At 40.1% G+C, this 25,775-nt stretch overlaps 1 protein-coding gene across 2 annotated transcripts in view; it reads right to left on the bottom strand.

The window, feature by feature from the left end:
- Positions 1-4,271: 4,271 nt before the first annotated feature.
- Positions 4,272-25,775, bottom strand: part of LOC126388133 (neuronal migration protein doublecortin-like) — a 35,415-nt gene continuing 13,911 nt past the window's right edge. The window contains exons 4-7 of one of the 2 annotated variants that reach the window (XM_050041030.1): positions 18,767-18,869; positions 12,952-13,038; positions 8,266-8,363; positions 4,272-7,183 (exon numbers count right to left, since the gene is read on the bottom strand). In XM_050041030.1, the coding sequence (XP_049896987.1) occupies positions 7,127-7,183; positions 8,266-8,363; positions 12,952-13,038; positions 18,767-18,869 (345 nt within the window). In that variant the 3' untranslated portion in view covers positions 4,272-7,126. The remainder of the gene's footprint in view (positions 7,184-8,265; positions 8,364-12,951; positions 13,039-18,766; positions 18,870-25,775) is intronic. The other variant, XM_050041031.1, reaches the window with a different exon arrangement.

Genomic DNA, 25,775 nt, shown 5'->3' on the forward strand with positions numbered 1-25,775 from the left:
CTTGTAATTTAAGCTCTTCATCGTCCTTCTCAACAATAGAATGATGAATATATCCCTCCAATGTGTAGTTTAGGCCCTTTTGGTTACTTCTCAATGACATCTGATCGTTATGTCCCCAAAAATCATCAACTGCCTCCTGCGAAATGCCGTGTACTGAGACACCTGTTATAGCGCCTCCTGCGAAATGCCGTGTACTGAGACACCTGTTATAGCGCCATCACTGAATGTTGATAGTTTGTCCGAGTGAGTGGAGGGGGTCAGGTTGATCAGTTCTGGGGAGGTGCATGTCAGGCTACAGCGTAGGGTATGGCATTGATTCAACGCAGAAGTATAAATCCCACTTAAGACAGGCTGAGAGCATGTGTCTGACTGAAAGTCATGTGAAACGACATTATGAAATGGGAAATGACATTTTAAACGAGCTGAAAGAAAAGTGTAATTGGGAACGATGGCATCATGCAATAAAAAAGCATAAAACAGTTAAAATGAAATGATTTAATAAATTATTTCACAGCATATTGGTGAATGTATATTTTACCTGAATTTATAATATGTTTTCTCATTTTTATATTGTCTTATTTATCTTCATCTCATACTGGACACTTTAGGACTCCATACATATTTGGTCACTATTGGCTCTGTCAGCGGTGTCTGAGGCTGATGTTGTTGGGCAGTTTTCTCTGTTCTGTCAACAGTGTCTGGTCCAGAGAAAAATATCTTATCATCATCATTTATTAACTGATAAGAACATTGAACTTTAACTCTCCTGAGAGATCTTAACCTCATGTCCTTTCCTCTAGTGCCACCCTGAGGACAAACTGTACACTTTCAACCCCGCCGCCAAGGCTCCACAAATTGCACCATTATTGTATGACTACACCATACACTCTGTTCAGTGCTTTAGTATTGTGAGATGTAAGGAACATCACAGCCTCTTGGGACTGTTAGCAGAACGTTTCATTGTGCTGTTACACAAACCGCAGCTGACAGCTTTCAGCATGTCCTGTCCCACACTGATATACATCACAATCAGACTATAATCCTCGTCATCTTTTTAAAAAACCCCTCATCACCCCTGAGACACACTTTTGAGATACATAATGGATCCTGTGTTTGACTTAGTTTAGAGAAAGCCAGGTCAAACAGGAATATGTATCCAGCCAATATTTGCGAACATGAAACAATTTCTCTCCAAGACAGAAGGTGGTGAACTTTTTACCCTCAGTGTCGTCACCATGTGAAATCTGAAACTGATCCAGAGGACGAGAAGCGAGCTGACCGTAAAAGTACAAAATATTTATAATGTGGGTACACTCCCTGCACAAAATACATAGCAGCTCCCACAATGTCAATCACAGGGTCACCACAGGTTAAAGTATTGTTCACAAATATTGATCAGACTGTTCTAGGCTTCAGGATTTACAAGTATGAATTCCTACATGAAGTATTTTACAAAGCCTCTTTAGTAGAGCTGTTCTTCTGCTATTGACTTGATTTAATGGTCTCCTATTATATTTGCATTTCAAAGGCAGAACGGCCACATGTCTCATGAGTTACAATTAAAAAAAAAAAAAAACCCCAACTGCATACTTGCTTGTTTTGGGTGATATGTATTCTGCCTACAATAAGTAATTGTTTGTATTCGAAACCACAGAATGAAAGAAACAAATGGGCTGCTTATGATGGAGTACGTCCTGTCTAACTGGAGCTGATAACAACCCAGACAACAGACGCTTTGACATCATGCAGCCTCACTTCTGTGGAAATGTTAAAGGGCAGTTACAAAAAAGTTGTTGCCTTTTTTTATGTCGAGGTTTTTAGGGTTTCGAGCTCTTAAAAAACAAGGTCATGCCCTTGCACGGACTACAATGGTTGGCAACAAAGACAGGAATTTGATTGTCAGTACCCGTGTTAAACATTTACACAATGAGATAGTGGCTGGTAACATTCTAGTATCTGTTTATCTTTACTCATTTTTGGCATTATGGCTTTCTCAAAGTTGATTTTAGTGAGTCAAGGGGTCAATTTTATTGGTATTTTATTGATTTTAGTGAAGCTTTAACTCTTTCCTCATATTTGAACCATAGTAATCCATCCACCTGACAAGACAGTAAAAAACAAGTGGCAGCGTATCCATAGATCATCAATCAAACAATTCAGTAACATACAGTAAAAGTTAATGAAATGACTTGACAAAAATCATAATTATTAATATTAGGCATAGAATCATCATAATAAAATCATCGTCATCAATATGTGTGACTTCCTACGAGGGAGAAAATACAGTACACACATTGGCAAACAGATGGCGGTACATACACTGAAGTAAATTGTGGGTTGTGGGTTGCCAAAAATGGCCTCTGTGTGTCCATACTTGAGCCCTACAGTAGAGGCCGCCAGAGCACAACACTCAGTCTACAACTACCAGATCCAGTGTGGTGTTACAGCAGTGAGAGGAGGGGGCTTCCTCCAACACAATACATAAAATACAACAGTGACACTGTGCAGTTATGGCCCAGAAAGAAAGTGCTGTAATAAATCTACATTATGATGCGATAACATACATCATATATGTGAATGTGTGATCATTATAGATGAACTTTACTCTTATATTACACATCTTAGACACACGTTAGGATTATTTTGTGGCTGTAGGTGTAATAAACGTACAGACTGCCCTAAGTATTTGTGATGCTTACTATAATTACAAGATCATCGTGGGGACTAGTCGCCAAAATGAAGATCTAATGCAGTTTAGTTGTATTCTGCAAGATGTTTGCAATTATAGTTTACATCCATGTGGCATTAACTGGAGCAGATGTTACTACATACACTTACATTGATCCATACAGCATATTTATCAACTAATAGAACTTGGATACAACCTTATCTTGGAAGTATTTGGCTCCTCAAGCATCTTGCAAATTTTAAAATCCTGATTTGCAGTAGATACTAATTGTTAGAAATGTTGATAATACAGACAAAAGAGCATGACACAATGTATTGCAACATTTTCATTCAATATTATGTTATGATTAATAAATGCACAATGTTTACGGTTGAGCCATTGTTCGACATGTTTGGCCATGGCTGATAATGTGAGAGACAGATTTGTTGTTCCCATGGTGATATGGATGGTTTGCAGTGATCCGCAACATGAACACAATACTATTTTTAACTCTTACAAGTGTTTTATCTATTTATACGTCTCTCGATAGATTCCTGGAACACATTCAGCATTGGTCATTAGGTTTGCGCGAGTACAATATGCATGCACGCACACACACACACACACACACACACACACACACACACACACACACACACACACACATACAATCATACTAATCATGTCTGACTTTGCCAGTGAGATTCTGAGCTATGGATGTATCAGTGAATATGAAATAGGTGTGAAAGCAAAGTATTGTTGTAGTGTTTTGAGACGAATGGCAACTCTTAAACATGAATAAATCTGTGTAGATCAGAATACTCTTCTTTAAAGGAATAGTTCACTTTCCAAAAGAAGACTCGTTTATCGATTACTCACCTCGTATAACGGTGAGTTCGTGAAAGAAACGTTTTTATCACATGCTGCCACGCTGAACGAAGAATCCAAAAATGGAGAAAATTCTTCATGAATTGGGTCCATGCCTAACAAAAGCAAAACTATAATGACACATCCATTTACAAACTGTCAGACAACTCGTGCAGTATAATCCAAGTTTCTTTAATCCAGTTGTGTGCTCAGTACTTTCGAAACACGTGCATGTTTTTGCTAAAACGTTATCTTATGTACTTCCAATCAGTCTGAGGCACGAATGAGCAGTGTGTCTGCACTGTTCACGTGGAAGTGTTTTAAATAGTAACACTTATTAACACTTCCACATGAACAGGGCAGATGCACTACTTGCTCATGCCTGAGACTGGTTATTTAGAGGTGCTTCAAACAGTAAGGTTTTAGTGAAAATGCATGTGTTTGGTAAATCCTGAGCATACAACTGGATAAATGAGACTTGGATTATACTGCACAGGTTGTCTGACAGTTTGAAAACAGATGTTTGGATATAGTTTTGCAGTTGTTAAACACCATCCCCTTTTACTGCATTTCTTTAAAAAAAATACATAAATCAGTTTTTGGATTCTTCGTTCATCGTAGAGGCATGCGAGAAAAACAAAGATTTCTTTACAATTTCACGTAATGATCATCTGGGGGGGTAAAGTATTTTTGATTGGAAGACAATGTAATAAACTCAAGACCAGAGGGGTGAAATACAACTGTTTTAATTGCAAAAGGATACCGGTTAATACACTGAATGAAGCACTGAAACAAGCCACTGTGACATTGCAAAATACCACTAAAAAGGACATTGTAAATTTCCAAGAAAAAAAACGTCATTCATTCGATCAGAAAGGCATACGTATGAAAGAGAACAGGAAGGGAGCGTATTTACACCATGATAAAGTGTCCTGTAACTCTACAAAAACAAAGTGTGTCGGGAGGCCTCCTCGTTCAAGACGTTTAAAAATGTTTTACAAACAGCTGTTAACAAAGAACAAGCCTTCGATGTCCCATTTCGATTTTTTTTTTTGTTTATCAAAAAGACGGTAAATCTAAAAAAAAAAAAGGCACCACTGTAGGTGATGAATTCACACCATCCATCGTACATGGTGGCGGCAGGATAACACAAGACAACCAACATTTTCTGTTAAGGTTTTATATGCTGTAGAGCTGTAATAAGCTGTAGGAAAATCAAGGAAACAAGAACATTATTAGCATGTAAGGTTATACAGAACTGATAGTTTGACAATAAATGGGGGTTTTGTACAAAATGGTGGGTAAAGTGAGGTGTCCGTGCTGTTGGATCAGCTGATGTAGTAGCTGTTGTGCTGGCGTGACAGCACTCCCTGCAGGAGAAAGGTGTAGTTCACAGCACCAGATAATTTCAGCATCAAGTGGCAGATGTAAATTAACTATTCAAAGCTCATCCAGAGGGCGGGCACCAGATCACTCCTATAGACATACAACTTTCAGACTGTCACATCATCACAATGGAATAACTGCATGGAGAGTTCTGTTTTAGTTCATTTCTCATTACGCTATTGGTTTATAAAAAGGCCATTCCTACAGAAAAGAGAAACTACTTTTAACTATTCTTGAATCCGAATGCATAGATGTTAATTTAAAAGAATTATTTTTTTCAATATATCGAGAAATGAATTGTGGTCACGCATTTTAATGCTGGCAAGTAGACAGTAAAGTGTCTGTTGCTGAGATAAATAAGTAGATCCCTGCTTTGTGCTTCGTCCAATTTTAGTGATTCTCAGGCTCGATTCCCTGCAAAAAATCTGAGAAAACTCTTATTCAGTGGATTTGTAAGACACGCGATGCAAGTCGATAGAAAAAAGAAACATGGCCGTAGAAAGTTGCACACAGAGGCTTGAAAAAAGTACTAGTGTTAAGAGCTCATGTGAGCGACTAGAAAAGAAATCCTAGACAAGTACCCTTGATATAAATTAATAAAACTTTATAAAAATTTAAAACCCACACATAGATTTAGACGACAGTTACGTTTTCATCTCCCCTGTATCTGAGAACTATGCTGAGCCATGCAAAATAGGAGAAATCCCACTACGGTTTAGCGCCCTGATAAAACTCTAATTGCCTCAGATGATTTAATCTTGACGTTATTTTTGATGCATTAAAAGTAACATGCATAAATCTCCAGGTGTGCTTCCTCCGGAATATTTAAAGAATTTTACAACTAATAAAATTACATATTTTCCCTTTTTCTATAATTCTGGATCTAAAAATCATACTTTGGCTTTGACACCTTTATTTATTTATCTTTGAATTTCACACATTGTACTATAAAACGTCACCACGAGTTGTGGTGGGCATTACTTAGACTCGGTCAATAGAAACTGTAGACGGAATGAGTTGGCTTTTCTGTTAAAAAAAAAAAAAGGCCTAATATTTTTTCCTTTGGTTGTTTTTTTATGCACCATTAGGTCCTTCAAATCAGCTTTTTACATGCCCAAAGTTTCATATTCATTCATCAATATCATGCACTGCAGTTTGTGAAAATCTAAAACACAGAGGGTATATACCATGTATAGCCTACTGTCTATCAAGAGGGTCAAAATAGAGGAAACACCAACACAAAGACTTCACTGAGGGCTATGTGGGATGCTTTTTCTTACATGTTTCCTTGTCCCTGATTAGACAAGATGAACGCCAATTATTGCCAACATAAGAATTCTTAAACCTCCATTGTCATGGTGATTTAAAGTGTCATTTTATGGATGGTTTTATAATCTGCTTTATATATTCAGTTGGGAACGTGAATTGAGGAGGCGTTGGCTTCTTATAATCCTCTTCAGTCAGGAGCTGCATCCCACACATCTTCACCCTCTGTGGTGAGACTTGAGTTTGGCTCTTCTTTTACTTTGACCATACCCTGTATCATGTTGAGCAAACGTTAGACGGACATTGTGGTGACGTTATGGAAGCACAGCGATGGACATTGGGCAGAGATGTTACGATGGATAGCTATACACAGTATTTACAGCGGGTTAGACAGACTTCATCTGGCTGAGCAGATTTCCTCTGACAAGGAGCCATTACCTTTCACACCTTTAACCGTAGGACAGGAGGACATGGAGGAACGTCACGAATACAAGTGATACAAAAGTTGAGTCAGCTCTGACTAACACCCCTAAAAATATCCATTTGCTGCTTGGAATTCTGTGACCCAAATATTAAAGTGAGAGTGCATCCTTTAACAAAATGTCTGAGACAAGAGTGAAATCTTTACACCGTGAAATCTGCTGGTCAGTGAACTGTGTGCCCTTTTGAGAAGTAGTGGCTATAAACCTCCACACAGAAACGTACGCCTGAAGATTAGTGAGCTGATTGTTACGACGAAACAAGAAGGGGAAAAAAATGGTTTGTGTTATTCTCAAGCAGCAAATGGTGTCATAGCCCTGGTGGCTAAGGCCTTAAAAAGAGACAAAGAGTGGTTCTCCTAGACAACAGGTGGCACTGTGAGTGAAGGTGGAAAGCAGCAGAGGTATAAAAACTTCTGTGTTTTCAGGCCAAAAAGGAGGCAGGCTGCAGGAGGGGAGTCTACATCGATTCGCCCAGAGAGTCGTCGTCATCCAGAGATAAGGGCAAGTAGAGTTCCTGCAAACACAGAAGAGCAAAGGCACATGTGTGAATTCGAAGTTAAAGGTTTAGTGTGTAAGATTTAGGGGGATTTAGTGGCATCTAGTGGTGAGGACTGCAGATTGCAACCAGCGGAAACTTTTCCGCTTCCTTCAGTGTTCATTGTTCAGGAGGTTTTTACCGGGAGCTGGATTATCCACAGAGATGTCTTCCTCTCCAAAACAAACATGTCGTTTATAAACATTGCGTATGCACAAAGTGGGGCATGAAAGAGGTGTACGCCACTTGCCACACAAAAGTTGTGATGAATGAAAACAGAATTGATGGGAGAAACTCTGATCCATGCTTACGAACATTTTGGAGACAGGAAATTGGTGACTCTGATGTTGAGGTGGAAGCCTGGTTGTAGAAACTGTCGAATAATTTTTGGTGCACACCATTTTTGGCTTTTGCCCGTACGTACATTTTTAGTATGGATCCCATGCATTGTTGTATAAATGAGACCCCAGGTGATTAAAAATGGGAAAACAGTGAACATAGCAGTTTCACGTTAGAGATCAGTGTTTCTCTCAGGCTGTTTTACTCGTCATATTAGCACCTGCTAATATGTCTGACTACTTAAGATCAAGACGCTCAGGAAACTTTTAGCAGGAGCAGAATAATACGTAGAGGTGTCTTCCTCTCCAAAGCATGCAGACCTTGTGATTTAAACTGGTAGAAACACTGAATAAAGCCAGCTCATTGCGGAGGGGCTGCTAACTACGATGGCTGACGCAAAAATACGAATGGCCCTATCTAGAGCCAGTGTTTGGTTTGTCTCTTCTGGGCTACTGTAGAAACATAGCAGTGCAACATGGCAATCTCCATAGACAAAGACCTGCTCCCTATGCAGATACAAACTGCTCATTGTAAGGGAAAGGAAACACAATAATTCATATTTTCAGGTGATTATACACGAAAAAAGACATACTTAAATTTAATTCCTGCCAATATATCCCCCTAAATCATTCACACTGGACATCTAAGAGCAAAAAATGATGGATTTGAGGACGAAAAGGCACAAAGATGACAGGTAAGGAGTGGGAGAGAGGTTCGGGTACCTTCTGCTTGTTGTTGATGCCTGGACTGTTGGGGGTGGAGGTGGGGGAATGCTTGGAAATCGGGGTGGAGAGCTGGCTGCTGGAGCCCGTCCCGTTGGCTGAGGGAGCCCACACAGAGGAGAGGGAGAGCAGCAGGGATAAGGGAGGAGGAGGGAGGAGGGAGGGAGACAGGAGAAAAAGAGGTAAACAGTAGTGTGGATTGGAAAGTGTGCCAGAGAGGCCTGAAACTCTTTCATTGGCTCTGGACTAAAGTCATTCCTGAACTGTGGCCTCATTTGGCTTCGGCGGCGAGGCACACAGTTGGTCCAGGTCTAGGTGGCTGACAAGCTCTGTGTTTGTTAGATGACATTTTATTCACCCACTCTGCGTCCTGCCATGTTGCTAGGACTCCGTGTGTGTGGAACATTGTGTTTATATCTAAGAGAGGAGCGATGCGACGTAGTTGTGTGTGTTAAGTGCTTTAAAAGACTTTTTTGTCTATATGAGATGAAAAGAATTCTGAGGACTATGAGCCAGATGGCCAGTGTACGTTTGAGCCAGCGAGTGCTGAAAACACAACGCTTCATTGTCAACCAACTTAATGCCGCTGGCTTCATTTAACCACTCAGCCACATTTACAAATGTAGACTTAACAAGCTGCTCGAACACTTTAAAAAGACAAACCTAAAAATCACAAGTCCTATTATCTTAGGATCTTAAAATCAGTATATCTAAACACGAGCAGCTCTCCCACACAGACTGAACAGAGAGTGCAGCTGTTATATTGAAACACCAAACACTCAGCTGCAGCAGAGGCAGAGTAACCTTTTCAGCAAAGTTGCCCACATTGTCCAGGTCTTTCCCTCATTTGAGAGATTTAGTCATCCTCTGTAGAAAACTTATTCCACTGTGGCGATGTTTAATTGAACATTTCTTTGTTTCGTCGTTGGCTCCCATCCCAGGGCCATGCCAAACACACTCAGTGCATTCAGCTCATTAAACCCAGTGCACCCCGATACAAGTAGATTTTTTTTAGATGCCAGAGGGTGAAAAACGTGCTGGTAAGTAGGCTAACTGCTCTGTAAATTAGACCTATACTATTATGGACTGATATAACATGCTGGAGAAAGCAAGTGTGCAGTTCAAGGCGCATGCACACCTACTATTGAGCTGTCGGCCAATGAGAAGCCTCCATACAGGCTTTTAACCAATCAGAGGCAGGAGAAGCATTCAGAAACAGATGGCAACATGCAGAACTTGGTAGTTTTTGATTAGAATTTCACAGTGAGGTGCTTTAGCCAGATCCCTGCAGCTGTCCAGATGTCTGTATTTCAACTGGGATCTGATGTTGAAGCTGTAGTTGGCAACTTTTATAAAAATAGGTTTTTATCATACTGTGTTGGGGAAATTGTCACTGTATGCTGTCAGTACGACATGAGACAGATCATCTGAGAAAAAATAAATTATGTTCGTCAGCGTTCTCATAGGGCTTCAAATGACATTTGTACTACTACTACTACTACTACTACTACTACTACTACTACTACTATGATAATAATNCTACTACTACTACTACTGATAATAATAATAATAATAATAATAATAATAATAATAATAATAATAATAATTTTTAATTTAAAAGGCATCTTTCAAAACACCCAATGTTAAGTTACAGAGCATAAAATAACATACAATAACATAGAATCCACTGCAGCCCATCATAAACAACCCATCAGAGCCGAGGAGTGTCAATCACTGCACATGAACTGCTGATGAAGTATCAAACTAGGCAGCGCTGATCAAACATGAATGAAGATTCTGTCACTGCATTGCCTAATTTTCCTCTAAAATGTTTCCAGAAACACATTTTAGTGTACTATTTGGCTGTAAAGTGAGAATGTTTGTGACTTGGCCGCCATTTTGGAGGCAGTCGACCAACGTACCAAGCACCGCCCACTGGCTGGAGCAAACTTTCTCATTTCACAGCTAAACAGTACACTAAAGATAGATTTCTTGAACATGTTTAAATAATGTAGAAATAGGCAATGCAGTAACAGAATCCTGATTCAAATATAATCAGTGTTGCCTAATTTGACCACAGCTCATGAGTGGTGATTAACATGATTGACAGCTGTGTCAGAGACTCCTCGGCTCTGATTGGTCATTTTCATTCAGCCTTGGTAGATTCTTACAAATGCCATCAGAAGCACTACAAGGAGGAGGAGCCTGATTTTTTTCCACAGAGTATCTGTCTCACGTACTTCTGTCAGGACATAGTGACAGAAGACAAGAAAAGACAAAAAAGTGACATATGACAAAAACTTTAGATATTTATAAAAGTTACCAACTACAGCTTCAACTAAAATAATCACACTCTGTCACTGGCAGGTTCTGTGAGGGTCCTCCTTTGAATTCATGCCAGGAGAGGTTTACATGCACTAAATGGATGCAGCGGTGTTAATATAGACAGTGAGTGCAGGCAGTGCTGTTGCATTGGGGACCATGAGATGGGGGGCCCATAGAGAGAGTGGGCGCTCCAGCAATGTGTTGGGTAGAGAATGGGGCCTTCTGAGCTTGTATATATCCTTGCTTTATCTGCTATATCTGTCCTTGAAAAAAGTAAACCAATCTCCCCCATGTCTATTTTTTCTTTTTTTGTAAAATAGTCAATAGCATCTATAACAAAATTGTATGCTTATTCTACAACTATAAAGCAATTATTCTATAAATCAGCAATGTAAATCAAAACAAAATTGTAAAATTAAATTAATAATTTCTTATTTTCTTTGGTATTTTTTGTTGTATACAGATATGCAGTGATGATTGCTGGGTAATATGTATGCTGATGTTATCCAATGTCAAGTCTCTGATCATGTGACAAGAAGATATGTGCATGACAGCGTGCACTGGGGCCCATTGTAACTACCCCATGCCACTAAATGGATGATTATGTTTGGCTTTGTATGGCTGTTTTATTTACAGCTTTTAATGTATAGGTTAGTTGGTTGGAAAACATTTAAGATCCTAGCAGATTTATTCTATCCTCACACCGACTCATAATTAGCAATAGGTGTGGAGCATGAGAAGAATAATAAACATACTAAAAAGTAGAAAAAAAAAGAGAAATCCTCCATTTTTGGTGCTAGATTTTGTCAACTACTTTTTAAATAATCAGTCAGCTTTATTTACAAGCAGTAATCCCACTGAACATATGCAAGTCATGTATGTTTCTCCTGTCACGACCCCATTATCACCCCGCTGACCTCTCAGGTGTTAGAGAGGTGGTTAATGCTCAACAGTTAACAACCAGCATGTTAGCCAACACATCTGCTGCCTTAAAGGTCTTCAGCCCCATCAGTGATCAATAAAATATTCAAGACCACTGAAGGACTCAGGGACCCCGCAGGGCTGGAGACGCCATCACCGACCCCCCCACCTTCACCCATTGCCTAAAGTGGAGCTAAAAAAGAAGTGTGGACGACCTGCTGCTACCAAACTGCCAACTCTAAGAGCATCAACTTTGCATTTATCCTCCAGGGGATTCAATAACTCACCTGCTCTGTCCTTCAGCTGCTGGAGAGACAGTCACTTACTCATACTTAAACAGGCTGTAAGAGCACGTACTAAAACCTCTGTGTGGGTGTGCCATCATGGTATATAACAATAATAACCAGTTATATAGAATATATAATCTAACACGTAAATAATTTAAATGTGTCATGTGGAACGTGAGAAAAAATGGCTGCCATATCTGTCTGAGTGTTGTTTTCCAGTGTTCATAGTTTACATGAAAGCTGTCAAAGATAACAGCTTTTTTTCCTCATGCCTGCACCCGATCAGATTTCATGGCACCAACTGTTCTGCCAGCTTCACAGTGCAGCTATGTAAACTCAGACAGCACTGCAACAAAGACGTATAGCAATGTTTTCCCCTGTTAAAAGCTGTTGTTCGTATAAAAGATTCAAGCACAAGCATGCGCCGGTGTCTCTATTTTGTACCACTGCCTCCTGGATATTATTAAATGTTAAAATGCCTGATTGTCAAACAAATAGCTGAGAGCTGTTTACACTCTCTTTGTTTACTTCTCATGTTTTATTCATGTTTTTTTAAAGAATCTGCAGCAGCAACATTATTCTAAATCTCATCAGATTACCCTCAATGAACAAAAGCTGTCCCCATTTTCTAGTATTAGAGGGTTTTATGAGGTGTTTCAGGGAGATTAAGGAGCTGATGTTGTTTGGACCCCCCAGTAAAAACAGTCCGAGTTCAGCTCTCGAAGCACAGCCAGACGACACTGCGGATTTTAACTCCTCCGTGGTATTCCAGACAACAAAATGCAGATTATAGTTAACAAAATAAATATTGACAAGTGAATTCTCATTGGGAGCAGGCCTGATTGGTATTCTTAGCCATCTCTGATCATAAAGTATTGATCCTCAGGGAGAAATCCATCTTTATGTTAACCATTCCCATCAGAGTGAGGTCAAAGGTGAAGGTCAGCAGCCGAGCAGCAGCAGGAGCCGATCACTTCATCACTCTGCTGTCATATTTTATGTTGTATGGATGAGTTTCATTCCAGCAGCAGAAACGACCCACTTTTATTTTCCACTGGCTCTTTGTTTTGATTTATAGAACAAGGGGAGGTCGGTTTGTGCTGTACTTTAAACAGGAAGTGTTACAGTGTGGGTGAGATAATAATGGGCTCACTCGATTCAGCAGGAGACTTGATGCGCCTGATCGGACCAGGACTCTTCACTGAACCACGTTGGCCTTTGGCCTTCATCACCCTGCATTCTGTGGAGAGAGGCACAAAGAAAGTTAGAAAACATCCTTATTTACCCAAAATTAAAATTAAAGTGTGAGCTGCATGTGTTCATGTTCATGCTCTGTCCTCATATGAGTTAATGTTCGTCAGAGTGTCTGAAATCAATGTGAGATAATAGAACAAAACAAAGCAATGCTCTGATACCACCTGGCTAAATGATACAAAGGGCTAAGTGATAACTATGTTGAGTTTTCAAATAATGATTCTGACTCTGGTGCTATCTTGATTAAACTGAGTAAACACATACCTTTCTGAAATAAAAACAACCTCTGCAATAATAAAACATGTTTTAGCAAACTACATGTTAACTGCTGCTGTTCAGTGACTGAGAGGGGGTTATAATTTAAGGGGATTATTTAATTCCAGAATTCCTAGTGTGCAGACAATCAGAAAAAGTTGTAGCATACACCAGTTTAAAACAAGGTATAATATATAAAGGCATGATATTCAGGATGTATAAAGTATATATAATTTTTATTTATTTATTTTTATTAACTATTTATGTATTATCATTTTTATATTTTTATTTTTACTTTATTTATAAAGTGTATACTATTCTCTTATACTGTATTATATATTATTATCATCATTATATACAGAAAAATAACATGTATGTAAATAAGTATTTATTTATTCATTTATATAGGTATGTGGTGTACACACATGTATATATTGGTAGAATTATGTATATTCATACTTTGTATAATTCATATGTTCACTTATTTAAATATAAAAAGATAGCAGGACAAGTTGAAGATATATATGTAATATTTATATGTATTTTTTGTAAGGCAAAGATAATGGGTATTATATATATCATACATTTGGACTGGTCTTGGATAAATGGTAATTTATATTATACACTAAGACAGGTTTTTGTACGATAGATATTTGGTAATCAATATTATATACATGTACATGGGTTATTTTTGTGTGACAAAGTTAAATGGTAATAACAATGGTATATTTAGAAAAGTCTTAGGTACAGGTTTATCTGTTAAAGGAAGCTGTCTGTTTCATTTCACTCAGTGACTTATGGAGAAGAGCTGGGATTTATTAACTTCCTCCCACTCCTTTTCAAATGTGTAAATCAAAGTAACTGTACACTGACAAGTAAACTCAATATCAAATATCAAACCTGGCACACTGATTGATGGAAATAAAATGTGATTCAAGAAGACAGTGAAGCAACCAACACACTTGCCGTGTAGTTTTGATAAGCCAGCAGAGCAGCTGCTGTGATCCTGAAATCATTTTCTTCATTTTCATTAATTTTCTAAATAATAAATGGATTTAACTACCTCATTACAACAGCAGCATGCACGTTCCCATTTGTCTTGTTTAGGTTCGAACGCATAATACACCCAGGCCAGTTTTGTGTGGGCACAGGCTTATATAATGGTCGATGAGGGTCACACTGTGCACAGATGTGTCAACTAGAATTGATTTATTGATGTGCTTCTGTTTCATGTTCACATCAGTGTTTAACATGCTGAAGCAAGACAATTAGCAGCAGGTTGGTAGGACTGTAGACTTTAACTATTGTAAATCTAACCTTAATACTGACCAGCATGTGTCCATGCCACTAAGCAAGGAAAACTGTCAAGTACTGAAAGGTGGTACAAGACTGGTGTCATCTTTTAACTTTTATCAGATATTACCTTATTACAATCCAAACTGTGCCACTTATTTTTATTTTTTCTATTTAGGTAAAGGTGAAGTTTGACTGCTTGTGTTGAGACAACATTTAATATTTGAGAAATCTCTGTATCTTTGTAATGTGTGCATTAGTGCCCTCATGCATCTGGTACACTACATATATTGTGCATTGTCCCTCCAAAATAAACAATTAATTAATAAAAATGAATAAGTGTTGCTTCCTTGTGTTATGTGCAGCAGCCTGGTCTCCCTCCTCCCTCTGCCTGCTGCGCACCTGAGTGCAATCTGCACTCAGGTAGAGAGAGGAGGAGGTGATAAGAGGGACAGGGAGTGTAGAGACAGGAGAGGCACGGCACATGGCTCACAGACAACAGATCAGGTAGGGAGGAATCTTTGTCTTCCTCCCTTGTTTTTTCTCTCCCCAAGCAGGTTCTTTTCCCCCATGCTCTTTTAAGTGCTGGGGTTTTGTTGTTTTAGTTTGTTGTGTTAGTTTGGGCTGGAGATTTCGGTAGTCACGTTATTTGCCTCTTTTGTTTTCTTTAGGTTTAATTCATGTTTTAGGTAGTTTAAGGGGAGACGCTGGGAGCAACGGCCCACTACGTGGTTGGCCCAGTGTCTTCACTCCTTTTGTTCCTTTTGGCCAGGGTCTCCAGTCCCTTTTGTTTTCCTTTAGTTTGTTTGGGGGATGACACAATAAAGCTGGTGGGTAAACTGTTACCATTGGTGTGGTGTCCTCTTTTTATATGTTGCAGCCTCCTGCCCCTATTGAGCCGGGTATTGTTTCTATTTGTATGGAGGCCGTAACACCTTGATTAGATTTTAAAAACGAAGGTAAGTAAGGTATTTTTGGTCCTGAGAGCTCAACACACTGCACATAAAGAAAACACATCCTAAGAGACAACACAAGCAAGTAAAGAAACATCTTTACCAACTTGACGACACACGAAAATATCAATTTACAGAAAGCTCTGCAAGAAGATCGCAACACAACGGAAACGGTGTTCAGGGGACACAAAACCGTGATGCACACAGCTGGGAAACACTTGTCATTGCTGTTTGTGGTGTATGAAGTTACTGACGTCAGCTATCCATCACTGTGACTGCATGGTCCAGATATTATATAATAAACAAACTGCAAACGCCATGTTAACAGCAGATATCTGCAAAAATATCTGAATTAGAACGTTAACATGAGCTAAAAAAATAAGTTTGGGTCATTTTTTGAACACCAGCAACGGATAACCAACTCATGTGCATCACTTTTAGTGTCCCCTGGAAACGGCTTCCATTTTGTTGTGAGCTTCTTGCAGCACTTTTTCTAAATGCTGCACACAGAGGGGCTCCACCACCCTGGGTTTGAACCAGAAACCCTCTTGCTGTGAAGCGACAATGCTAACCACTGCACCACCGTCTATTTAAATGTGATGTCTTAATTTCTAGTGTGTTGAGCCTTCAGGGCCACCGTATATTTTGGTATCAGGAGGGAAATTAAATTTTTAACAACACCCAGCCAAAACTGTAAATACTATGATTGCCATCTTTATAGAGGTGGGTTTACTGACTATCATTCAAGAGTGATAGCTGTTGCTTGTGAATTTATGTACATATATAGCAGTTGATATAAATCATATAGAAATAAATGCAGTATATTCTGGGTCACTGTATTAATCAGGGTAGACAGACTCCAGACATCTCTACTCCTCCCTCTGCATCCCCCCCCCTCTGTTTGTACTGTCAGGCTCTCTCTCTCTCTCTTTCCTCCCCCCTCCCTCCTCTTTTCCACTTTTGATGCTAATTATACTATCTGTCCTCCCTCCGTCTCCTGGGATCGCACCGCGTCTGTCTTCTCTCTCTTAACCTTCACACACTGCTGGATACAGACGCGCATTCATGTGCTATTGTTTGCAAGGTGTGCCACCACTCGGCTGACAATGCTCCAGACTGGCAGCTTGTCTGGTCTACTCAGTGGTCTCGAAATAGCCCCCGAGTCTCTCTGTGCAGATTCCCTTCTCAGCTTCGACTGATGCTGTTGCTGCATTAACAGAGCTGCAGGTACACATGTCCTCCTCCCTGTCTGCATGTCCATCATAGTGTTGTGTTTGACGTAAGGAATGTGAAAAATATCCACGAGGGATTTAAATCTATTTCAGGGATTGTGCGAAACCGAGCTTTAAAGCTGTGTGAGTGGAAGAGAAGAGAAATATACATTTAAAGTTCATTTGTTGCCCAAACAAAAGTATAGAAGGGACATTTTTTTACTTATTTTTGCATGTATAGAATGTTAACTCCGTGAAAAACACATCAAAGGTCACTTAGAGTTCATGTTTGTGGAGAGCTGTCGTACACAACATCAGGATTTGTCCGTGAATCATCCAGAATGATCTGTGTATTGTTGTGATGTCCATGTGATGTATCACAGACAGACAAGGCCTCCCTCCTCTACTCCACTCCACTCCACTCCACTCCACTCCACTCCACTCCACTGAGGCCAAGTCAGCGATGTCTGGATGCTCCAGACTATCAGCCATTTTATTTAGCATTGCCCCGAGCTTATTATAGACTGAATGAAACAATTTAGCTCTGGCTCCATTGGGGAGTGCGTACGCTGAAAGGAAAGGACCCAGATCATTAGAAACGAATTGGCGTCTTCTCCACCCTACCAAGATTTGACGAGTAACCGAGGGGAAGAGAAGAGATGAAGGGAACATAATGACAAATCAGCCCGTGTCAGCGCCGTGTGAAGATTAAAAGACATTTAGGAGATACTGAACGATTTGAGGAGGGGACACAAGGTGGAAGTGGGTTGTTAAAAATAGGGTTTGCAGGTCTGTGGGGAGCAGAGAGAGACTCTGTGAGAGGACTGGTTTTACATTTTCTCTCCTCGACTTCCCGGCAGTATCAGCACCAACAGATCAGCTGGCCTAAACCTGTCACCGGACAGATTAATGGCTCTTCTTCTTCTCTACCTTTTTCCCATCCCTGCTGCCGACTGCAGATAACAGACTTCTCTCTTTCTCAGCCTCCCTCTCACATACATCGTTTTTCTCCTCATGCACACAGCTCTATCTGTGAGTATACCATCTTTACAGAAAAATAAATCCAATATGATAAATCTGAAAGGTGGGGATTTTGCTATACTGCTCACATTTCTGTCTTCATCATTTTTCGCACACCTATATATTATTCTATATCTAATTATCAGGCTTATATTATGTTGTTCTCCGTTAAATCAAAATGCAGACATCTACAGTGTGAGAGCCCTGTCAAGTGTTTAAATGTGCACAGACAAATCTGTAGGTGTCTTTTGCTTTCCCACAGCTATAATGTTTTACTGTATTTTTAAGAGTATTGCTACACAATTATCATAAAGCTCATACTGTACATAACCATGGTTTTACAATAATATTGCACAGAGCTGATAAACTGTTCGCCACCATGTCTGACTGTAATAGGGTTTCCATCCTAATGTAGCACTCAACTTTAACCAAATTTTTAGATAACAGGCCAAAGAAAATGTGAATTAAGGCACCCTTCCATCCACTACTGTTAAACGAATATTGGAAGTAGGTTAATCGAGATAAGCAGTAGTCACTGATTCTCCAGTCAGCTGCCATTATATCACTGCAGGAAGGAAACGAAGGAAAACAATGGGTGCATAATAATGGAGAGCAAACCAAACAATGGAAATAGAAAGTTTGGAACAACTTATATTATATGTGCTCTTGGAAAAGTTCTGGGAACGGCCCTGTGTGCATAAATAATCTTGTTTAAAGCCATTCAGAGACGATAAAGAGAGCTTGGAGCAGAGTGGACTGAACAGTTATGACACATCATGACTGTACGTCACTTATTTATTTGCTGCATATGTTTCCATCGCAATAAGTTTATTTATATATTATTATATATATATTTTTCACCTCTCCCTAGGGTAAAAATGTTTTTGCAATATTTGGGTTTCTTTTCTAATTTTGGGCATTTCCACTCAGGCTTTGTAATATAAAACAATCAAAATGCACAGGTCAATGCCATCACCCTCACCGTTCTCATCCAGAGAGAAGTCATCCTGGGCGTAGCGGAATTTCTCTGGTCCACATGCGATGAACACATCATCATCACCAAAGAAATCTTGAAGGCAGGTAACCTGTGAAGCCAGAGGACAAAAAACTTGAGACCCATAATAATCTGGCACACACACACACACACACACACACAGATATTTTTGTGAGCGCATATTTTCCTCTACATTTTGGACTCTCATCCACATGCAAACTGAGTTTGAGGCCTTCTGTGGTGCAGATTTTTTAAAACTCTGGTTACAGTTTGTCTGTGTGAACATGTAAAACAGAGCAACTAGAGTTGGGGTTTTTTTCTAATGTAAACGGAGATATTTTGTAAAACGATGGGTGTGGAAAAAAATATTTTCTAAAAGAAAGGGGTAAAAATCCATTTAAAATAATATCTGTATACGTGTACACAGGGCCTGAGACTGTACAGTCATGCTAGTGGCTCTGTGAGGCTGAACTTAACGCACAGCAGTGCTTTGAGCTCAATGCTAACATCAGTATGCTAACATGCTCACAATGACCATGCTAACATGTTGAGCAAGCAAATTCTTTTCAAATTAACCAAATTCATCATCAGTACGGAGTCCCTAAAGTCCCAAAAGGTGATTTTTATTTTGTGTGCACAAGTTAATTATCTTGTGTGCACGATAGGCTAACGTGCACACAAGATAATATACATGCACCCACAAGACAATAACGTGTGTGCACAAGATTAAAAAAAAGAACTCCTTGGCACTTTAGGGCCTCCTTTTCTAGTTGAATAAAAACCAGACATGTAAACCTAGAGGAAAAATCAGGGGATCCCCAAAGTCAGTGGGTTCATCCTCTGGGAACCACGAGTGTAAGAGCCACTTAAGCACGTATTATATTTAGTAAAAATGTCTGTGTTGATATAACATCTCATATAGGTTCTGATGATATTAAAGTCTACACAACAGTGTCTGCATATTTTGAATAGTGTATGGTAGTGGACCGTACTAAGGTTATGTTTATATTTACTTTATTTATGTGTTAGAATACAGGCACAAGTTATTTACGGCAGTTTAGTGCACATGACAGCAGGATTGTGCACAATGTCGTGTGTAAAAGATGACACAAAGTTTGTATTAGTAATAATATTTTGACTGTGTTATGCAGTGTTGAAGTGTAGTAACGGGAATACAATGAGAATATATAGAAATAGGACATCGAGTTGGTAGTAGACTGTAAGAGATGTAATTCTGGAAGGACGTGGCCTGCTGTTGGCTTAGGAACTTTGGCATGTCAACTGGCAATGTCAGTTTCAAATGGTAATCAATGCAATCGATCACAATCCATCTTTACTGCACTTACTGAGAGAGTTAAAGAACCCAAGACTGTGCAATTGCCAAGAGAGGATTATCTGTTCATATTCATTATATTCATGTTGTCATTATTCAGCATGTAATAAAAGTGCATTTGAAATGCTGATTCAGGACTAATTAAAAATGTAATCCATACAGGCATTTTCAACATGATGAAGTGTCGCTAATAGCTGCGCAGAGGAAGCACCATGAATGATGTGCTCACAGATTTAAAGGGATGAACTCTGTAAACATACGGCCGTATGCAGATGAATTCAGTTAAGTAAAAGTCTTCTTGTCAGCCAGCCAAAGGATTTAGTCAGCTTCAGGTAGTACTGGAAGGCCACCTTTGTCTTTTACTTGTCATGTTAACATGCCTTCAGCTACAGTAGCTGCATGTAACAAAACACATACACACAAAGGGACAAAAAGCCCAAACAGAGAGTATAGTGTTTCACCTTTGCTGTAATGTTTAAATGATTCGACTTCATTCCCCAGGGACTTTTTCACTCTATAGCAGCTGTTGACACAATATGGCCTTAGTGGACAGATGTCTTCGGGCCACACCTTCTCCTCTGCTCACCATTATACGGGCACTGTTACCAGCTCAGGCACGCCTATTAAAGCCATTCAAGCTAAAAGCTGTATTTCCCCTCGTTTTTCTTCCTGGTGCAGATGAGATTTGCTACTAAGCATCTCAGCCTTGTTTCCATTTGTCATTCAACACCAGATGAAATTACTCACTTGAGTTATTGGATCAAGACATGTGAATTAATTCAACTACAGATGACTCACTTTGTCTTCATTCACAGATTTGCAGCTCTAATTTGGAGTGATTTTCTAAAAACACAAGCTTCTCACTGTTTCACAACTCTCTGCTGGACTTTCTGAGGAGGTCCGTGGCCTGAGAGCTTACCCTGTGTTGGGACGTCTGCCAGGATAGTCAAGATGCATCATGGTTTCCTTTGTGATACACATCCAAACTATGAGCTGCAGATAAATTGGGAACACCCCACCCCAGCAGCTGCCATGTTGATTCTCAGTCCTGCTAGACAAGCTAAAAGTGTGTGGTGGTGGTGACTCGCTGGCGAGGCATCCAACAGCTGTACCCCTCTAAGATTCCCCGGATACAGGCCTGAAAGATCCCTGCTGAGGTACAGAGACGGTGCTTTGACTCCAGGGATCAAAATCTAATTGGATTTTTCAGCCTAATTTTAAAAGGCTGCAAATGTGGGTTTTTCCTCCGCGTTCATTATCAAGAGATTAGATACATGTTACTTTCATTAGGTTGAACTGTTGTGTGGCAACAAGGGCACCTGACAGTTAATCATAAAATGGAGGCATTAAGAAAGCGCTTCCGTCCCCCCCAAAGGCCAGAGGGTGGAGGAAAGGAGATGGGGTGGGGCTGGAGGGTAGAGGCTAGTCCATGTTTTAATAGCTTTAAGAACAGAGCTGATTAAAGGGATAAAGTGTTTATCCAACAGACTGCTACTTTAATCTCCTTTCACAGAATCTCCATTTGAAATGAAGACTGTGTCCTCTCTGTTTCTGACAAACAGCACTTAATCTGTCCACTCACCTGAGAGGAGACTCAATATACCTCAAAACGAAGCTTGCTTTTATTTGCAAAGTAACTTTTCAGGAAGGCATTTAGAAGGAGGGTGACGGTGCAAACATGGCCTGCTCTGAGATAACCTGGGTTTAACCCCCACGTTTCAGAAAGCATCCATCCTTCTTAAGAGTCCTTAGCTAAAAAACATTGAATCCTTCTAGGTAATCCCACTAATCCTATTCCCTACAGAGATCACTTAAGATCCACATTATCTGTACAGTTACAGTGTAGATCTTTGACCAGTCCTCTTTGCATCATTAACCCCACAAATAATTCATGCACAGTGTGTATCCAGTGTCCCTCAGACACTCTGACTGTCACCTAAACCTGGCCTGCATGTACACAACCTTCTGACCAATAACATTATAATCAGGCATTTGTCTCCTCTCACATGGGATGCCTATAATGGGTTAATTGTCACCGTGAAGTGTGGCCTGATGTCTGTCTACAGTTGATAGAAGTGTTGTGGAAAACTGCTCTGCTTTGCATGCGATCAAATCAAACGTAAAATGTCAGACTCCCTTTGAAACACGGCTGCAGTGGGGAAATGGCAGACCAGCTTGGGAACATTCGGATATAGGTTAAGAAGCATCCGCTCTCCATTTGAAAAGGTCAGTCAGCTGCGTCATCAGACTCAGAACAATCCTTATTTATCAGTATCTTCTAAACCACAGAGTTGTTTGAACCTGTGTTCTGCTAACGATGAATCCTACTGTGCTCGTAAATTGAAAGTGCGTGCCGGTTGATCCTAATTAGCACAGGTAAACCAAGTCAACCAAATGCCCCACCAATCTCAATGAAAGGTCATGAGACTGCAGGGCCGTGTGCACACACAGAAATTGGAGATAAAAATTGAGAGAATAAAGTCAAGATTGTCCAAACGAAAGTCTAAAGAGAGTGGAGCACTGGACTCCAACAACTTTAATAGTTTAGAAGTGGAGGTACTTTTGCAATAAGTGATGGCACACGAGCGGTCATATTTAGTAGCATCAGTAGTGGGTGTAATAAAAAGATGGGATTAGGGTTGGGTAACGTTCACATTTGAACAGATATCAGTTCTGGAACCTGGAATTGGGTGCTGGTACTCGACTTTTTTTTTCAGTACTTCACCTACTCTGTAATAACAAAAAAATTTGAACAAGCTGCAGGGGTGACGTAATAGACTAACGAGCAATTCTGCTCCTCTACTCTTCTAATCAAACATAGAGCTAATCTTCTGGCCACTAAGGTCCAAGGCTGGCTTCCCGGCTTTGGGTTACTTCCACGTCCTGTCTGAAGTTACACCCAGCAGCTCCATGGGGCTCCATTGCCAGCCTCAAAGCTTTGTGGCTGGCCTCCAGGTTTTGGGACGCTTTGCGATACGTTTGCCTCTTGTCTAAACGCAGCATTCTCACCCAGATGTGCTCTCAGGTACCGAAATTTAGCACCGATGGCTTCAATATGAATTGATACTCATTAGTACCGACGTAATTCAGTCAGTACCCTTAAACGTATCAAGTTTAGTACACAACCCTACATGGAATGTTATTACTCATTCAGGGAATGCTGTGTCCGGCAGAAGCCACACAACTGATGATGTAAAAAAATAGCTCAATCTCAATGCTGACTGCTGAATGTCACTCCCTGCAAACTGATCTGCATGGTCCTGGAAGATGTGTTCCCTCTTTGGGGCACGATCTGCAACACCTTGCAGCAGCTGTAAATATGCCATAGTGTAAGTAGACCTAGGGTGCAGAAATAGGCCTACTCTGGGCCTATAAATAGCGTGACCAATTGCTAAACATTGAATGGCATGGTTCCCAATTAACATAATTGATTAAAGTGTTAGTGTAGTGTTTATTTATTTTAAAAGACCATAATGCTTTGTAAGACAATGAAAATCACTTAAAACATATTATAAATGATAAAAAATATTAATGTAATTTAAACCCTGTAATACTAACAACTGTAGAATTCAAAAAAGGAAACTATTTTGCACAAACACTTTCACAGCACTCAATGTGCATTAGTGTGCTCTTGAGTGTGTGTAGAGTCTGTCCTTGCCCAAGAGCAAGTCCCAAATAAGTAAACATTGATGTATGTGAATGAGGCCCAATATGAGAAGACATTATGCCATTCATTTTAGAGATAATCAAAAGCCCTGTCATATATAGACATACATATGTATACATATACATACACATTTGTGTGTTTATTGGAGGAAAGTGGGTGGGGTTTTCTGAAAAGCTGGCTAGTTCCAGACTCCAGGTGCCCCCCACCCTCTGTCCCACCAAGCCCATCCCTAATCTCTGCCTCACCAGCTGTCAGGACCACATGACCCTCCAAAAACCACCAACACCACCAGCAGCTACGCAGGGATCCACCATCCACAGCAACTGAATTATTCAGAGTTCTGTTGGCCCGACTCTGGCTGACCATCCACAGGCTACAGACGTTTCATTAGGGTCATGGAGGTCGAGCGGTAAATACAGAAACTGAGCGCTGTGTACCTCTGAACTTCCTGGTGAGAAGACAGTGGGCCACATGTTAGTGTAATTTCTATGATGCCTCCCCGTGGTGCTTAATGGGCAGTTTCTCATTTCAATTTGCTCTACAAAACCAAATTATCGCAGATGTGTGACGTTTCAGCTTTTATAGGATTCATTCATCAAACCACAAGGTAACAAGCCATCTGAAACACCAGAGAAATTCCCAACATACAGCATCCCCTCTATCAAAGTTAATAAAATAAATAGACCATATGATTCCCATTTTCTCCAGTATCATAAAACATTAATGCACGTTGTAAAAAAAGGTGGCGAAACAACCAATATTTTCCTCCTCTGCTTGCTGAGAGGTAATATTTCACTGTAGATGGGAAGAATTATTGGGACGACCACAGTTTGAAAAATAACACTCAGTATAATCTGGGTTGAGCAGTGCCTCAGAGATTTCCACATGATATATGGTATGATGTGTACTATTTTGTGAAGGCAAAGCAATGCCAACACAATTTGATCTACAAAACAAATCCAACACTTCAGGCCAATGATCAAACCGCAGTTCTTTGCCACAGCTTGTGTGTGAAGCAGCAGGAAACATCTCCCAACAAAGCTCATGCATCCTTTGTCTCCTACGTGCAGCTGCTTGTCTGGACCTCAGCTCGTCCTTTCAGCAGCAGCGTCAGAGCATTAATGAATGAGCTGATGATTCTCCAGGTCCAGCGTCTGTCTCATGTCTGACTCTGCACCGCCATCTTTATTGATCCCTGTGCAGGAGTAAAGCTATTCAATGTTGCATTATGCAGGTTTGACCCTCTGTTGTGACTCATCCAATCAGTGCTTATCTGACGAACACTGAAGGGTCACCATCGGTGCTAATGAGTCAGCAAGTGGCCGGTGATCACACTCATCTGCTGTACTCTGACAAACACTATAGATCAGTTTGAGGGTTTCCTTCTGTCTCCGTACAAAACAGCTGCAAACAAAGGGTGCACACTGCAGCACTTTCTTTTTGTGTGTGTTTGCAGCAAATGATATGACTGCATCATGTAAGGTTGAGCACAGAACATTTAACTAAAATTTAAAAAACAAACCTCAGTGAAATAAGTTTTCATAAAATGAGAAATTGTGTAGTCTCAGCATTAGGGAGCCATGTAAAAGAAAAGTGAAGTATGAGGAAGACCGGCTGAAAAAGAGCCAGTAAGACCTTGCTTTGCAAACCCATGGGGAAACTCCCACACCATTTCCTTCACTGTAGGCACACAGACCTGATCAATATCAGCGCCTCTGCACCGAGTGGAATATTCCTCTAAAATACACTCAGTTGTCTCCATTTTGTCCATTTCGACTGAGGGTTTCACAGACGGTAGCTTAGCAATCATGTCAGGTTGTCTGCTTTTGTAGCAACAGCTCAGTTTGTGGATATAATTACAGCACAAAAGTCAAATGCAGTAGATTAAAATATAAATAAAGATGCTATTTGAGCATCAGCAGCTGATTTGCGGTGATTTCTCACACGCTAACAATGATTCTTATTTGCAGTTGCCTCCCTGACCTGTCTGTGACCTT

The sequence above is a fragment of the Epinephelus moara genome, chromosome 3 (assembly GCF_006386435.1).
Source record: "Epinephelus moara isolate mb chromosome 3, YSFRI_EMoa_1.0, whole genome shotgun sequence".
In the NCBI taxonomy this organism is placed as follows: domain Eukaryota; kingdom Metazoa; phylum Chordata; class Actinopteri; order Perciformes; family Serranidae; genus Epinephelus; species Epinephelus moara.